Here is an 18,454-nt window from a genome sequence, read left to right on the forward strand (position 1 = left end):
TGGGTGTAATTCTCAGTATCTGTATTATTCTGTATATATACACTGCACAGTGCCACTTCTCTTGTCCTGTTTACTGGGTGTAATTCTCAGTATCTGTATTATTCTGTATATATACACTGCACAGTACCACTTCTCTTGTCCTGTATACTGGGTGTAATTCTCAGTATCTGTATTATTCTGTATATTATACTGGGTGTAATTCTCAGTATCTGTATTATTCTGTATATTATACTGGGTGTAATTCTCAGTATCTGTATTATTCTGTATATACACACTGCACAGTACCACTTCTCTTGTCCTGTATACTGGGTGTAATTCTCAGTATCTTTATTATTCTGTATATATACTCTGCACAGTACCACTTCTCTTGTCCTGTATACTGGGTGTAATTCTCAGTATCTGTATTATTCTGTATATTATACTGGGTGTCATTCTCAGTATCTGTATTATTCTGTATATATACACTGCACAGTACCACTTCTCTTGTCCTGTATACTGGGTGTAATTCTCAGTATCTGTATTATTCTGTATATTATACTGGGTGTAATTCTCAGTATCTGTATTATTCTATATATTATACTGTGTGTCATTCTCAGTATCTGTATTATTCTGTATATATACTCTGCACAGTACCACTTCTCCTGCTCTGTATACTGATGTAAATCTCAGTATCTGTATTATTCTGTGTATATAAATTGACTGCAATATTCTCAGTATCTGTACTATTCTGTATATATACACTGCACAGTACCACTTCTCTTGTCCTGTATACTGGGTGTAATTCTCAGTATCTGTATTATTCTGTATATTATACTGGGTGTCATTCTCAGTATCTGTATTATTCTGTATATATACACTGCACAGTACCACTTCTCTTGTCCTGTATACTGGGTGTAATTCTCAGTATCTGTATTATTCTGTATATTATACTGGGTGTCATTCTCAGTATCTGTATTATTCTGTATATATACACTGCACAGTACCACTTCTCTTGTCCTGTATACTGGGTGTAATTCTCAGTATCTGTATTATTCTGTATATTATACTGGGTGTCATTCTCAGTATCTCTATTATTCTGTATATATACACTGCACAGTACCACTTCTCTTGTCCTGTATACTGGGTGTAATTCTCAGTATCTGTATTATTCTATATATTATACTGTGTGTCATTCTCAGTATCTGTATTATTCTGTATATATACTCTGCACAGTACCACTTCTCCTGCTCTGTATACTGATGTAAATCTCAGTATCTGTATTATTCTGTGTATATAAATTGACTGCAATATTCTCAGTATCTGTATTATTCAGTATATATACACTGCACAGTACGACTTCTCTTGTCCTGTATACTGGGTGTAATTCTCAGTATCTGTATTATTCTGTATATTATACTGGGTGTCATTCTCAGTATCTGTATTATTCTGTATATATACACTGCACAGTACCACTTCTCTTGTCCTGTATACTGGGTGTAATTCTCAGTATCTGCATTATTCTGTATATTATACTGGGTGTCATTCTCAGTATCTGTATTATTCTGTATATATACACTGCACAGTACCACTTCTCTTGTCCTGTATTCTGGGTGTAATTCTCAGTATCTGTATTATTCTGTATATTATACTGGGTGTCATTCTCAGTATCTGTATTATTCTGTATATATACACTGCACAGTACCACTTCTCTTGTCCTGTATACTGGGTGTAATTCTCAGTATCTGTATTATTCTGTATATTATACTGGGTGTCATTCTCAGTATCTGTATTATTCTGTATATATACACTGCACAGTACCACTTCTCTTGTCCTGTATACTGGGTGTAATTCTCAGTATCTGCATTATTCTGTATATTATACTGTGTGTCATTCTCAGTATCTGTATTATTCTGTATATACTCACTGCACAGTACCACTTCTCTTGTCCTGTATACTGGGTGTAATTCTCAGTATCTGTATTATTCTGCATATTATACTGGGTGTAATTCTCAGTATCAGTATTATTCTGTATATTATACTGGGTGTAATTCTCAGTATCTTTATTATTCTGTATATATACACTGCCCAGTACCACTTCTCTTGTCCTGTATACTGGGTGTAATTCTCAGTATCTGTATTATTCTGTATATATACTCTGCACAGTACCACTTCTCTTGTCCTGTATACTGGGTGTAATTCTCAGTATCTGTATTATTCTGTATATTATACTGGGTGTCATTCTCAGTATCTTTATTATTCTGTATATATACACTGCACAGTACCACTTCTCTTGTCCTGTATACTGGGTGTCATTCTCAGTATCTGTATTATTCTGTATATATACACTGCACAGTACCACTTCTCCTGTCCTGTATACTGGGTGTAATTCTCAGTATATGTATTATTCTGTATATATACACTGCACAGTACCACTTCTCTTGTCATGTATACTGGGTGTAATTCTCAGTATCTGTATTATTCTGTATATTATACTGGGTGTAATTCTCAGTATCTGTATTATTTTGTATATTATACTGGGTGTCATTCTCAGTATCTGTATTATTCTGTATATATACACTGCACAGTACCACTTCTCCTGTCCTGTATACTGGGTGTAATTCTCAGTATCTGTATTATTCTGTATATTATACTGGGTGTAATTCTCAGTATCTGTATTATTCTGTATATTATACTGGGTGTCATTCTCAGTATCTGTATTATTCTGTATATTATACTGGGTGTCATTCTCAGTATCTGTATTATTCTGTATATATACACTGCACAGTGCCACTTCTCTTGTCCTGTATACTGAGTGTAATTCTCAGTATCTGTATTATTCTGTATATCATACTGGGTGTCATTCTCAATATCTGTATTATTCTGTGTATATACACTGCACAGTACCACTTCTCCTGTCCTGTATACTGGGTGTAATTCTTAGTATCTGTATTATTCTGTATATATACACTGCACAGTACCACTTCTCTTGTCCTGTATACTGGGTCTCATTCTCAGTATCTGTATTATTCTGTATATATCCACTGCACAGTACCACTTCTCTTGTCCTATATACTGGGTGTAATTCTCAGTATCTGTATTATTCTGTATATATACACTGCACAGTGCCACTTCTCTTGTCCTGTATACTCGGTGTAATTCTCAGTATCTGTATTATTCTGCATATATACACTGCACAGTACCACTTCTCTTGTCCTGTATACTGGGTGTAATTCTCAATATCTGTATTATTCTGTATATATACACTGCACAGTGCCACTTCTCTTGTCCTGTATACTGGGTGTAATTCTCAGTATCTGTATTATTCTGTATATTATACTGGGTGTAATTCTCAGTATCTGTATTATTCTGTATATATATACACTGCACAGTACCACTTCTCTTGTCCTGTATACTGGGTGTAATTCTCAGTATCTGTAGTATTCTGTATATATACACTGCACAGTACCACTTCTCTTGTCCTGTATACTGGGTGTCATTCTCAGTATCTGTATTATTCTGTATGTATACAGTGCACAGTACCACTTCTCTTGTCCTGTATACTGGGTGTAATTCTCAGTATCTGTATTATTCTGTATGTATACAGTGCACAGTACCACTTCTCTTGTCCTGTATAGTGGATGTAATTCTCAGTATTTGTATTATTCTGTATATATACATTGCACAGTACCACTTCTCTTGTCCTGTATACTGGGTGTAATTCTCAGTATTTGTATTATTCTGTATATATACACTGCACAGTACCACTTCTCTTGTCCTGTATAGTGGATGTAATTCTCAGTATCTGTATTATTCTGTATATATACACTGCACAGTACCACTTCTCTTGTCCTGTATACTGGGTGTCATTCTCAGTATCTGTATTATTCTGTATGTATACAGTGCACAGTACCACTTCTCTTGTCCTGTATACTGGGTGTAATTCTCAGTATCTGTATTATTCTGTATGTATACACTGCACAGTACCACTTCTCTTGTCCTGTATAGTGGATGTAATTCTCAGTATCTGTATTATTCTATATATTATACTGTATGTCATTCTCAGTATCTGTATTATTCTGTATATACACACTGCACAGTACCACTTCTCTTGTCCTGTATACTGAGTGTAATTTTCAGTATCTGTATTATTCTGTAAATTATACTGGGTGTAATTCTCAGTATCTGTATTATACTGGGTGTCATTCTCAGTATCTGTATTATTCTGTATATATACACTGCACAGTACCACTTCTCCTGTCCTGTATACTGGGTGTAATTCTTAGTATCTGTATTATTCTGTATATATACACTGCACAGTACCACTTCTCTTGTCCTGTATCCTGGGTGTAATTCTCAGTATCTGTATTATTCTGTATATATACACTGCACAGTGCCACTTCTCTTGTCCTCTATACTGGGTGTAATTATCAGTATCTGTATTATTCTGTATATATACACTGCACAGTACCACTTCTCTTGTCCTGTATACTGGGTGTAATTATCAGTATCTGTATTATTCTGTATATTATACTGGGTGTAATTCTCAGTATCTGTATTATTCTGTATATTTACACTGCACAGTATCACTTCTCTTGTCCTGTATACTGGGTGTAATTCTCAGTATCTGTATTATTCTGTATATATACACTGCACAGTACCACTTCTCTTGTCCTGTATAGTGGATGCAATTCTCAGTATCTGTATTATTCTGTATATATACACTGCACAGTACCACTTCTCTTGTCCTGTATACTGGGTGTAATTCTCAGTATCTGTATTATTCTGTATATATACACTGCACAGTACCACTTCTCTTGTCCTGTATAGTGGATGTAATTCTCAGTATCTGTAGCATTCTGTATATATACACTGCACAGTACCACTTCTCTTGTCCTGTATACTGGGTGTAATTCTCAGTATCTGTATTATTCTGTATATATACACTGCACAGTACCACTTCTCTTGTCCTGTATAGTGGATGTAATTCTCAGTATCTGTATTATTCTGTATATATACACTGCACAGTACCACTTCTCTTGTCCTGTATACTGGGTGTAATTCTCAGTATCTGTATTATTCTGTATATTATACTGGGTGTCATTCTCAGTATCTGTATTATTCTGTATATACAGTGCCTACAAGTAGTATTCAACCCCCTGCAGATTTAGCTGGTTTGATAAGATGCAAATAAGTTAGAGCCTTCAAACTGCAAACGAGATTAGGTTTTATGAACAGAAGCATAAATCTTACAAACCAAAAATTATGTTGCTCAGTTGAATTTTAATAAATTTTAAACATAAAAGTGTGGTTCAATTATTATTCAACCCCTATGTTTAATATTTTGTGGAATAACCCTTGTTTGCAATTACAGCTAATAATCGTCTTTTATAAGACCTGATCAGGCCGGCACAGGTCTGTGGAGTTATCTTGGCCCACTCCTCCATGCAGATCTTCTCCAAGTTATCTAGGTTCTTTGGGTGTCTCATGTGGACTTTATTCTTGAGCTCCTTCCACAAGTTTTCAATTGGGTTAAGGTCAAGAGACTGACTAGGCCACTCCAACACCTTGACTTTTTCCCTCTTGAACCAGGCCTTGGTTTTCTTGGCTGTGTGCTTTGGGTCGTTGTCTTTTGGAAGATGAAATTACGACCCATCTTAAGATCCTTGATGGAGGAGCGGAGGTTCTTGGCCAAAATCTCCAGGTAGGCCGTGCTATCCATCTTCCCATGAATGCGGACCAGATGGCCAGGCCCCTTGGCTGAGAAACAGCCCCACAGCATGATGCTGCCACCACCATGCTTGACTGTAGGGATGGTATTCTTGGGGTCGTATGCAGTGCCATCCAGTCTCCAAACGTCACGTGTGTGGTTGGCACCAAAGATCTCGATCTTGGTCTCATCAGACCATAGAACCTTGAACCAGTCTGTCTCAGAGTCCTCCAAGTGATCATGAGCAAACTGTAGACGAGCCTTGACATGACACTTTGAAAGTAAAGGTACCTTACGGGCTCGTCTGGAACGGAGACCATTGCGGTGGAGTACGTTACTTATGGTATTGACTGAAGCCAATGTCCACACTGCCATGAGATCTTCCCGGAGCTCCTTCCTTGTTGTCCTTGGGTTAGCCTTGACTCTTTGGACAAGCCTGGCCTCGGCACGGGAGGACACTTTCAAAGGCTGTCCAGGCCGTGGAAGGCTAACAGTAGTTCCATAAGCCTTCCACTTACGGATGATGCTCCCAACAGTGGAGACAGGTAGGCCCAACTCCTTGGAAAGGGTTTTGTACCCCTTGCCAGCCTTGTGACCCTCCACGATCTTGTCTCTGATGGCCTTGGAATGCTCCTTTGTCTTTCCCATGTTGACCATGTCTGAGTGCTGTTCACAAGTTTGGGGAGGGTCTCAAATAGTCAGAAAAGGCTGGCAAAAGAGATCTTTAATCCACACATGTGAAGCTCATTATTCTTGGTGCCTGAACTACTTCTTAATACTTTAGGGGAACCAAACAGAATTCTTGTGGTTTGAGGGGTTGAATAATAAATGACACTCTGAATTAACTTTTAACGTTTAAAAACAAACAAAAAAAAAAAACAATATTTGCTGCAGTGCATTTCCCACTTCCAGGCTGATCTACAGTACAAATGTCACAATGCCAAGTTAATTCCGCATGTGTCAACCAGCTAAATCTGCAGGGGGTTGAATACTACTTGTAGGCACTGTATACACTGCACAGTACCACTTCTCTTGTCCTGTATACTGGGTGTAATTCTCAGTATCTGTATTATTCTGTATATTATACTGGGTGTCATTCTCAGTATCTGTATTATTCTGTATATATACACTGCACAGTACCACTTCTCTTGTCATGTATACTGGGTGTCATTCTCAGTATCTGTATTATTTTGTATATATACACTGCACAGTGCTACTTCTCTTGTCCTGTATACTGGGTGTAATTCTCAGTATCTGTATTATTCTGTATATTATACTGGGTGTAATTCTCAGTATCTGTATTATTCTGTATATTATACTGGGTGTCATTCTCAGTATCTGTATTATTCTGTATATATACACTGCACAGTACCACTTCTCTTGTCCTGTATACTGGGTGTAATTCTCAGTATCTGTATTATTCTGTATATATACACTGCACAGTACCACTTCTCTTGTCCTGTATACTGGGTGTAATTCTCAGTATCTGTATTATTCAGTATATATACACTGCACAGTGCCACTTCTCTTGTCCTGTATACTGGGTGTAATTCTCAGTATCTGTATTATTCTGTATATTATACTGGGTGTAATTCTCAGTATCTGTATTATACTGGGTATCATTCTCAGTATCTGTATTATTCTGTATATATACACTGCACAGTACCACTTCTCCTGCCCTGTATACTGGGTGTAATTCTCAGTATCTGTATTAATCTGTATATATACACTGCACAGTACCACTTCTCTTGTCCTGTATACTGGGTGTAATTCTCAGTATCTGTATTATTCTGTATACATATGTGTCACCCTGGCCTTGATGCCACAAGTGTAAATAAAGCTGTGTCTGAGAGCAAGGGGGAGGTTCCCTAGTCAGGGGAACATTAGCATGCAATGCCTCCTGTCTCAGGCCAGTAGGGGGAGCAGGCTGCCCCTATAAAAGCTGGTACTGAGGACAGGGTTGGGGAGAACTTGATGGCCTGTCTCAGGACTGAGACTTGTCCCAGAGCAGAGCAGGGACAGACAGTTGTATTGCACCTAAGAGGAAGTGTGGCAGGAGGAGAGCCACAAGCCAGAGATAAGAGGCGAAGAGAGCCTGTCTTGGCAGATAAAGGACTTAATTTACCAGACTTTGGTGTCTGAGGCTGGAAGGATTCCACATCCCCCAGCAGATAACCAGTCCGCAAGGGACTGTATATTCCTTGGCCTAAGAAGCCTGGAGGCCCTGCCACAACCGAAGGGACCAGTAAAGCTGTACAAGGCTGGGAGCAGAAAGGAACCCACGTCGCAGGCCATACAGGCGAGAATACACGGAAAGCTCGGAAACGTGGGCTGTTACCCTATAACGAGGAGATAGCCAGAAGGAGCACAGAATGCACGGTAGGCCTACACCCTCACCCTGACCAGGGCCAATTTCCCTGTTGCTCTCAGACATCCAGGTCCCCTCCTAGCTGGGACTGTTTGTGGGTCAATTTACCTGTTCTAGTAAAGACCCTGGACTGCAACCTGTTGTCTGCGTGCTCCTTGCTCCTCCAGCACTATCAGCACCGGGACTCTCACTACCATCACTCCCAACATCCACTGCACTGCCCTGGGGCCGCACTCTTCCCGTGGGGAGTCACACCATCCCAGCTGCATACATCATCAGCCCCAGCGGTCTGCCTTGCAGCGGCGGTTCCTAATGACCGCATATCCACGGGTGGCGTAGTCGGACATAATCATCAGCACATAACGGACTACCACTGGCCTGACCACCCTGAGCCACGGAACCGGGTTGCCACTACTACTCCCACCGTTTCCCTATTGCCCGGATCTGAGTGCCCCACGGCCCAGGGGGCGAGTCACATACACTGCACAGTACCACTTCTCTTGTCCTGTATACTGGGTGTAATTCTCAGTATCTGTATTATTCTGTATATATACACTGCCCAGTACCACTTCTCTTGTCCTGTATACTGGGTGTAATTCTCAGTATCTGTATTATTCTGTATATATACACTGCACAGTACCACTTCTCTTGTCCTGTATACTGGGTGTAATTCTCAGTATCTGTATTATTCTGTATATTATACTGGGTGTAATTCTCAGTATCTGTATTATTCTGTATATATACACTGCACAGTACCACTTCTCTTGTCCTGTATACTGGGTGTAATTCTCAGTATCTGTATTATGCTGTATATTATACTGGGTGTCATTCTCAGTATCTGTATTATTCTGTATATATACACTGCACAGTACCACTTCTCTTGTCCTGTATACTGGGTGTAATTCTCAGTATCTGTATTATTCTGCATATATACACTGCACAGTGCTACTTCTCTTGTCCTGTATACTGGGTGTAATTCTCAGTATCTGTATTATTCTGTATATTATACTGGGTGTCATTCTCAGTATCTGTATTATTCTGTATATTATACTGGGTGTCATTCTCAGTATCTGTATTATTCTGTATATATACACTGCACAGTACCACTTCTCTTGCCCTGTATACTGGGTGTAATTCTCAGTATCTGTATTATTCTGTATATATACACTGCACAGTACCACTTCTCTTGTCCTATATACTGGGTGTAATTCTCAGTATCTGTATTATTCTGTATATATACACTGCACAGTGCCACTTCTCTTGTCCTGTATACTGGGTGTAATTCTCAGTATCTGTATTATACTGGGTGTCATTCTCAGTATCTGTATTATTCTGTATATATACACTGCACAGTACCACTTCTCTTGTCCTGTATACTGGGTGTAATTCTCAGTATCTGTATTATTCTGTTTATATACACTGCACAGTACCACTTCTCTTGTCCTGTATACTGGGTGTAATTCTCAGTATCTGTATTATTCTGTATACATATGTGTCACCCTGGCCTTGATGCCACAAGTGTAAATAAAGCTGTGTCTGAGAGCAAGGGGGAGGTTCTCTAGTCAGGGGAACATTAGCATGCAATGCCTCCTGTCTCAGGCCAATAGGGGGAGCTGTCTGCCCCTATAAAAGCTGGTACTGAGGACAGGGTTAGGGAGAACTTGATGGCCTGTCTCAGGACTGAGACTTGTCCCAGAGCAGAGCAGGGACAGACAGTTGTATTGCACCTAAGAGGAAGTGTGGCAGGAGGAGAGCCACAAGCCAGAGACAAGAGGCGAAGAGAGCCTGTCTTGACAGATAAAAGACTTAATTTACCAGACTTTGGTGTCTGAGGCTGGAAGGATTCCACATCCCCCAGCAGATAACCAGTCCGCAAGGGACTGTATATTCCTTGGCCTAAGAAGCCTGGAGGCCCTGCCACAACCGAAGGGACCAGTAAAGCCGTACCAGGCCGGGAGCAGAAAGGAACCCACGTCGCAGGCCATACAGGCGAGAATACACGGAAAGCTCGGAAACGTGGGCTGTTACCCTATAACAAGGAGTTAGCCAGAAGGAGCGCAGAAAGCACGGTATGCCTACACCCTCACCCTGACCAGGGCCAATTTCCCCGTTGCTCTCAGACATCCAGGTCCCTTCCTAGCTGGGACTGTTTGTGGGTCAATTTACCTGTTCTAGTAAAGACCCTGGACTGCAACCTGTTGTCTGCGTGCTCCTTGCTCCTCCAGCACTATCAGCACCGGGACTCTCACTACCATCACTCCCAACATCCACTACACTGCCCTGGGGCCGCACTCTTCCCGTGGGGAGTCACACCATCCCAGCTGCATACATCATCAGCCCCAGCGGTCTGCCTTGCAGCGGCGGTTCCTAATGACCGCAAATCCACGGGTGGCGTAGTCGGACATAATCATCAGCACATAACGGACTACCACTGGCCTGACCACCCTGAGCCACGGAACCGGGTTGCCACTACTACTCCCACCGTTTCCCTATTGCCCGGATCTGAGTGCCCCACGGCCCAGGGGGCGAGTCACATACACTGCACAGTACCACTTCTCTTGTCCTGTATACTGGGTGTAATTCTCAGTATCTGTATTATTCTGTATATATACACTGCCCAGTACCACTTCTCTTGTCCTGTATACTGGGTGTAATTCTCAGTATCTGTATTATTCTGTATATATACACTGCCCAGTACCACTTCTCTTGTCCTGTATACTGGGTGTAATTCTCAGTATCTGTATTATTCTGTATATATATGTGGCACCCCAGGGGTCTGGTTTCCACAGTAACAGCAATGTTATGTCTGAGAGCAGGTGGGAGGTCTCTTGGTCAGGAATCCTATGCATGCCACACCTCCTGCCCAGTCCTGGGAGGGGAAGAACTTCCCCTATATAAACCTGGGCTGAGGCAGGGTTAGAGAGTTCAGAGGGAGAGTTCAGCCAGGAGGGCTGACAGGGAGCTGTGGCTCCGGCTGGGCCCAGCTCCTGGGCCATGCCAGAAGTAGAGACAGAGAGGAGAAGCAGCTATAGGAAAGAGAGATCAGGAGCTCTGGGGAAGTCGTGCTAAAAGTAATCAGGGGCTGGCAGCTGTAGAGCTCGCCCTGATTGAAGAGTTACCACCGGACCCGGAGTCCGAGGCTGTGGGGACTAATCCTTACCCAGCAGCAGGAACCGACCGGCAGGGGATTTCAGGTCCTCTGGCCAAGAAACCCGAAGGCACGGTCACACGCGTGGGACCAGCACCGCCGTCGTGGAGCGGAAGCCACTAGAAGGCCCCGAGTCACCGGCCATACGGGTGAGCACCACACGGTACACTCAGGGACGTGGGCTACTTATACCCGCTTCTAGCAAGGTAGCCAGAAGAGTATCGTTAGTTTGGGAGGCCTACAACTCCGCCTGGCCAGGGGAGATCCCATCTGCTCAAGGACTGACCAGGCCCCAATCGCTAGCCAGTACTCCGGGAGGGTCTATCGTTGTCACCAGTAAAGACCCTGAACTACACCGTACCGTCTCTGAGTGGTTCCTGCTACCCCCATCATCCACGTCGGCTGCCCTGAGGCCATACCCCTCCCGTTGGGGGTTATACTATCACGCTGCACAATCCTACCACCGGCCTCAGCGGTCTGCCCTGCAGCAGCAGCTCCTTAGCTGTACTCAACGGGTGGCGTAGTCGTCCAACATCTACCGCTAATACAGCGCCACTTAGTCTGACTCCCTGGGCACGGACCGGATCACCGCCACGAGACTACAACCCTCAAGAGATCCGGCTCCGGGTAAGCTCCCGCGTGCGCAACGCAGCGCGACACAGGCCCAGGGGCGCGTCAACTTTTGGCGTAGTCGGCAGGATTTCGTGCCCGCAACCACCGGGTACTGCGTGCCTGAAAAAGACTGTTCAAACTTACCTGTGGTGAAGATTCCCGCCATCCGGCGCCATCTTCCGCTTCCTTCCCGCCATCGGTGGAGTTTTCCCGCCATCCGGCGCTATCTTCAGCCTTCTTCCCGCCATACGTGGAGTTTTCCCGCCATTGGACGCCATCTTGAGGACGCCGCGCGGGAAGAAGAGGGGCGTGGACTCCGAAAGCGCGCGAGAACTGAAGCCCCGCCTCACGTCCGGACGTTGCGTAAGGTCCTGGAAGGAGCCCAGCAGACGCCGACGTCACAGGAGCGCGACGGAAGGTCCTCAACCCTGACGATCCACTGCGGAGCCGCGGCCTACGGAAGAGGATCATCGCAAGGTAGGCCACGGTCCACTAGGGGGGAGAAGGATGCCGGATACGGAGGAGAGCTTCACCGCTTCAACCCCCGCCAGCGCCACCGCTGTTGCGGTCATGCCTTTCACCATGCCCTATATCCCGGGGGCAGCCTGGCTACCCCAGTACTCAGGGGAGTCACATACCCTGCATGACTTTAGAGAAAAGCTGGATAGCCTCTTCCAGGTGTACCCCCTCACAGAGGAGCAAAAAGTGAGCATCCTGGTGGCCCAATTAACCGGGGCAGCCCAAAGGGAGGTAAAGTCCTGGCCACCTGGGAGGAGGACTGTCGCAGAGATACTAACCCAGCTAACCGAGGAGGAGCTGCAGTACTACCAATACGAGGAAAGCCAAGAGGACCCGGACGGGTCTGAGGACTACCCTCAGGAGGGAGCACAAAGAGGACATAGCTACTGAAGGGAAGTAGCGTGAATAAAGAGCTGTAAATAGTTACCCGTAAGGGTACAAGGACTGCTGCTAATTAAAATATGGTCCCCGTTGGGATTAGTGAATTGTTCCCCATGTGCCCCTATCTTAAACCAGGCTGAGGACTGTGAGCAGCCATTCCTTATCCCCACTGGCCGAGGACTGAGAGCAGCCATATCCTGTAAATAATTATGTGTTTCTAGTAATTTATGGGAGTCTTTGGTGGATTTACCGGGAATCCTTTGTACATGGTTGGAGCGTAACCCAGGAATGGACTAAAGACTGTTAAGGACTCGGGGCAGGACAGACCCCTACCTGGTTACGTCTCCCTGTTTTGGTGAAATGGACACCTTACTTTTCTTCAAAGACTGCACCCAGTTGCGGACACGCCGTAACCATCTTTATGTGTTTTTCTTATTGTATTATTATTGTTTATACCTTGTTATGTTTTTCTAAAAATATGTTTAGTCCCGGAGTACTAAATTTCACTAGGGGGGAATGTGGCACCCCAGGGGTCTGGTTTCCACAGTAACAGCAATGTTATGTCTGAGAGCAGGTGGGAGGTCTCTTGGTCAGGAATCCTATGCATGCCACACCTCCTGCCCAGTCCTGGGAGGGGAAGAACTTCCCCTATATAAACCTAGGGCTGAGGCAGGGTTAGAGAGTTCAGAGGGAGAGTTCAGCCAGGAGGGCTGACAGGGAGCTGTGGCTCCGGCTGGGCCCAGCTCCTGGGCCATGCCAGAAGTAGAGACAGAGAGGAGAAGCAGCTATAGGAAAGAGAGATCAGGAGCTCTGGGGAAGTCGTGCTAAAAGGAATCAGGGGCTGGCAGCTGTAGAGCTCGCCCTGATTGAAGAGTTACCACCGGACCCGGAGTCCGAGGCTGTGGGGACTAATCCTTACCCAGCAGCAGGAACCGACCGGCAGGGGATTTCAGGTCCTCTGGCCAAGAAACCCGAAGGCACGGTCACACGCATGGGACCAGCACCGCCGTCGTGGAGCGGAAGCCACTAGAAGGCCCCGAGTCACCGGCCATACGGGTGAGCACCACACGGTACACTCAGGGACGTGGGCTACTTATACCCGCTTCTAGCAAGGAAACCAGAAGAGTATCGTTAGTTTGGGAGGCCTACAACTCCGCCTGGCCAGGGGAGATCCCATCTGCTCAAGGACTGACCAGGCCCCAATCGCTAGCCAGTACTCCGGGAGGGTCTATCGTTGTCACCAGTAAAGACCCTGAACTACACCGTACCGTCTCTGAGTGGTTCCTGCTACCCCCATCATCCACGTCGGCTGCCCTGAGGCCATACCCCTCCCGTTGGGGGTTATACTATCACGCTGCACAATCCTACCACCGGCCTCAGCGGTCTGCCCTGCAGCAGCAGCTCCTTAGCTGTACTCAACGGGTGGCGTAGTCGTCCAACATCTACCGCTAATACAGCGCCACTTAGTCTGACTACCTGGGCACGGACCGGATCACCGCCACGAGACTACAACCCTCAAGAGATCCGGCTCCGGGTAAGCTCCCGCGTGCGCAACGCAGCGCGACACAGGCCCAGGGGCGCGTCATATACACTGCACAGTACCACTTCTCTTGTCCTGTATACTGGGTGTAATTCTTAGTATCTGTATTATTCTGTATATATACACTGCACAGTACCACTTCTGTTGTCCTGTATACTGGGTGTCATTCTCAGTATCTGTATTATTCTGTATATATACACTGCACAGTACCACTTCTCTTGTCCTGTATACTGGGTGTAATTCTCAGTATCTGTATTATTCTGTATATATACACTGCACAGTACCACTTCTCCTGTTCTGCTGAAGAAGAGGTGGCATTGGCTTTGGGGAGGGTCAGTACTGATGGGTTTATTATTTTCTATGTCTACAATCCTATGGTTAAATAAAACTTAATCCTGAACAACTTGTTTAAAGGGGTTATCTGAAGGTTGGAAATTGTCCTCTATCATTGGGATATGGAATAATTTTCTGATTGCTGGGGGTCCAACAGCCGGGACCCCCACTGTTTCCGAGAACCAGGGATTTGAAGAGCTCTGGGTGAATGGAGCGGTAGTCGATCATTCGCACTGCAGCTCCATTCACACGTGGCTTAATAAACATCCCCTATAATGGAGTGGTGAGGGGCATGAACAAGTAAAGCAAAATGTGCTGAACTTTTCATTGTGCCTCAATGGGATGAGGGGGGTGGTGATGTGGTATGTGGGCTGGTGGGGTTTGTGTGACAGGCGTGCATTTTCATTTTTCATCCCAGTCCAGCCCTGATTTATATATATATATATATATATATATATATATATATATATATATATAATATATATATATATATATATATATATATATATATATAAAAATGCTTTTAAAAGCAGAAGTGTTAATATGTATTTTTTATCGCTTAGCAGAATGCAGAGTGAAGTTTGATAGATATAAGAAAATCTCAATAAATATAGAAGTTGTTTTTTTTTTTTTTATTAAGGATAGGGTAGAAGGATAAGGGATGAACAAAATCAGGGACAGAAGCAGTAGACAAAATCATAGTCAGGAAGAAATCCGGGTCAGATACCAGGTGATCAGTTTAAAAAGCCAAGTCAGGCGAGCAGTTTGGATACAGCGGACCCTGGTGACAGAGGCATTACTGAAACAAGTCCGGGTAGAGGTGTTACAGTTAGAAGGCCACAGGTAGATGGTGAAGGTCCTTCTTTACAGGTCCAGCAGTGATGGTGGATCGGCTGTACTCCGCTAGATGCGGAGCTTTTCCGTCTTTTAGATGACACTTGGGCAACAGCGACAGCATGCAAATGCACGAGCTGCCCTGGATAGTCCACGCCGGCAGGATGATAAGATCCGGCGGAAGATGGAACCTAAGAGAAGAGAAATAAATACAATGTAAGTGATGGGACTCCATATTACATGATGCTACTGTGCGGTCAGTGTGGCCGGCCGGCCGGACAGCAGAGGAATCTTATTCACACAGATGTCCGGGGTCATTGTCAGCCATCATACATGTGACAATCCCATCACTGACAGATGACATCTGCTCCCCATGACTTATTCTCATCACTAACATCACACAACATGGAGATGATTCTCACACTTACCTCGTCTCTTTTTCCCCTTTTTCCCATTTTCTGAGTTTTGTTGGTCTATACTCAGATTCATTTCAGATTTTCTTTCCTCTTCAGTTGGAAATTCTGATCAGAAAGTAAAAAAAACTCAGTAAAGAAATATTCTTATAGGATCTGCTTTGTGTACTGTATATAGAAGAATTGTTCTAGTCCTGTCCCCTATAGTCCTGATAATCTGGCATTGCATTATTATAGGGCAGAATAAGTCCTATATACCGTTCATGACCTAATCTGAGGGGCATTAGATGTATCACTGATATGGAGCAGTAAGCGCCCTGTGTGCCGCCACGTGGTGCATCACTAATGAGCGATATTCTACTATAGGAGACGATGTCTCCTTATATTGAAGTGAGTTCCTGGATGCTAAAACGTATTTTACAGAATCCATGAAAACAATTCCTGGATAAAATGAAGGAAATAGAAATACAGTATGGGCCCATGGAAAATATAATTGGGATCCATGAAACCTGGACAACATAGGAGACCTAATACAGAAAAACCAAATATTTGAGCCTTGAAGTCAACATTCACCTTTTGATGCTGTACATACATACCTGATGATGGGGACGAGGATGACAAGCTGTTTATAGCATTGTCGCTATCAGATTCAGAAAACGATTCTTTCTGCCTGTCAGGAAGAATCAGGGGGTCGGACCAGAAGACCCAGGAGGTAACTTCCAACTCTCCCATTCTATGATTTAAGAAAAACATGTAAATCACAAGTCAATGCAGAATAAAAGGGGTGGTCTCACTAGAAGAACACCGACTAGAGGGCCTAATAGGACATATGACAGTCATAGTGAGGAAGGTTTTATGCTCCAATCTACCTTCTATGGATCAGAGCGAAAAACAACTAGCAATAATGGCTGGCATGTAATACTACATCTCTCCTACAGTATGGGCAGCTCTAATACGTGTGAATGGCTGCAATTATGGGCTATTATCACCAACGGTTTCTGAAGCCAAAAGCACAATGACCGCTAATCATTGAGGCTGAATTTGATATTATGGTATTTATGTCCTATATTATGTGTTCTGCATATATATCAGCCTGGAACTCCCATTAATGACCCCATAATCTACTCACATTTCTGAGATATTTGTATTGGTTGCTGGCGTACACTCTGGAGGAGACTTCTGGTCCTCATCATTCATCTTTCTGGTAGTGATGGTACAGAGCTAAACATGGACAAAAACAAGATATGAAATACTTTTTTTTACTTTTAGAGGTCTTTTTTGTTTCACATATTTTGGATTTATTGCGTACATACGGTACTTACTTTAGAAAGCCTTTCAGAAGAAGATGTAAAATTTTGGAAGTCAAGGTTCTCATTGTTCACACTTGTACCCTCCTCATCCTCTGAGACCGAATGGTCTATTTCAGAGTGATCTACAAAAGTAATGAAGTATTATTAGAGGTTGTTAGTATAAAACAGGCGTCATTTATCACAATATTAGTGGGTACTGATTATTACATTTTATGGAAGACAAGACAAACAGCCGCTTAGTCTAGATGATGTCTTCTTCTACTTACCGATAAATAAGCTGTTGTCCACATCTGAGGCAAGCTGAGGAATGTACTCTGGCTTCTGACTTAGAAGGTTGTTAAAATCTAAGTCACTCAGGAATGGATGACTCTTGATCTCAAGTGATCCTCCTTGAAAAAGAACAAAACAAAAGTGATGTGGACATTGTCAGAGATTGCTTCACATCTGAACAGTTTAACTTAATCTGAATTAATGACATAACTGAGTCAACATGAAGGAAGAAGACTGAAAGTCATAGTGTGGAGAACTAGAAATGGACAATCTGATAGAGAAGTGTTGATCCTCAAGGACATGAGTGATAAGTGTGATAGGTGAATATTAATACTAATATGAATAGTATTATATCTCTTACCTGTCCCAAGTCTATCTGCAGGATTTGTTCTGAGCAGCTCAGTAATCAGGTTCTGTGCATTGGGAGTAGGAGCGGAATTACAATCCCAAATTATGTCACCTGTTATACAGAAAATAAAATCTCTTTACTGGACTGTAAGCTAAAGCAAAGTAAACACCTAAACCAATGTAACTGATCAAAGCAATGGTCGGATCATTCCACTTACCAATGACAATCCTGTCATAAAGCTCAGCTACAGAATCTCCATCAAATGGTACAGATCCCGTGAGAAATTTATGTAGGATTATCCCCATTGACCACCAGTCAACAGGTCTTCCATAGCCTTCTTTCAGGATGACCTCTGGGGCGATGTAATATGGGGTGCCACATAACTGGAAAACAACAGAAGATAGAGATGAAAATGATAAAATGATTATTATAACACGTTCTCGCCATAAAAACACAATGACAAAAGATAAAATATCAATGGAAACGTTCTCTAGAAATTAAGAATGTAGAGAAGACACAATAGTGTGATGAGATTTGTAAAGAAAAAAAAACATATGCCAAAGGCAAGGTGAACAGATGGGGTATATTAGTTAACCATATACCAAAGCAAAACAAAGAAAACCCCTTAAAATATAATCTTTAATAGCTACATTTAAAAGCACCCATATCAATATATGAAGACAAAATCCAT

General features: G+C 43.3%; 1 protein-coding gene across 1 annotated transcript in view; it reads right to left on the reverse strand.

The window, feature by feature from the left end:
* LOC141191743 (microtubule-associated serine/threonine-protein kinase 3-like) overlaps positions 1–18,454 on the reverse strand; it is a 49,786-nt gene that overhangs the window by 31,111 nt on the left and 221 nt on the right. The window contains exons 2-7 of the mRNA XM_073661671.1: positions 17,981–18,146; positions 17,776–17,874; positions 17,411–17,533; positions 17,157–17,266; positions 16,964–17,055; positions 16,431–16,567 (exon numbers count right to left, since the gene is read on the reverse strand). Coding sequence (XP_073517772.1) covers positions 16,431–16,567; positions 16,964–17,055; positions 17,157–17,266; positions 17,411–17,533; positions 17,776–17,874; positions 17,981–18,146 — 727 coding nt within the window. The remainder of the gene's footprint in view (positions 1–16,430; positions 16,568–16,963; positions 17,056–17,156; positions 17,267–17,410; positions 17,534–17,775; positions 17,875–17,980; positions 18,147–18,454) is intronic.

Source organism: Phyllobates terribilis, unplaced genomic scaffold (genome assembly GCF_046119375.1).
Source record: "Phyllobates terribilis strain yellow unplaced genomic scaffold, ASM4611937v1 Scaffold_52__1_contigs__length_9100884, whole genome shotgun sequence".
Lineage (NCBI taxonomy): Eukaryota > Metazoa > Chordata > Amphibia > Anura > Dendrobatidae > Phyllobates > Phyllobates terribilis.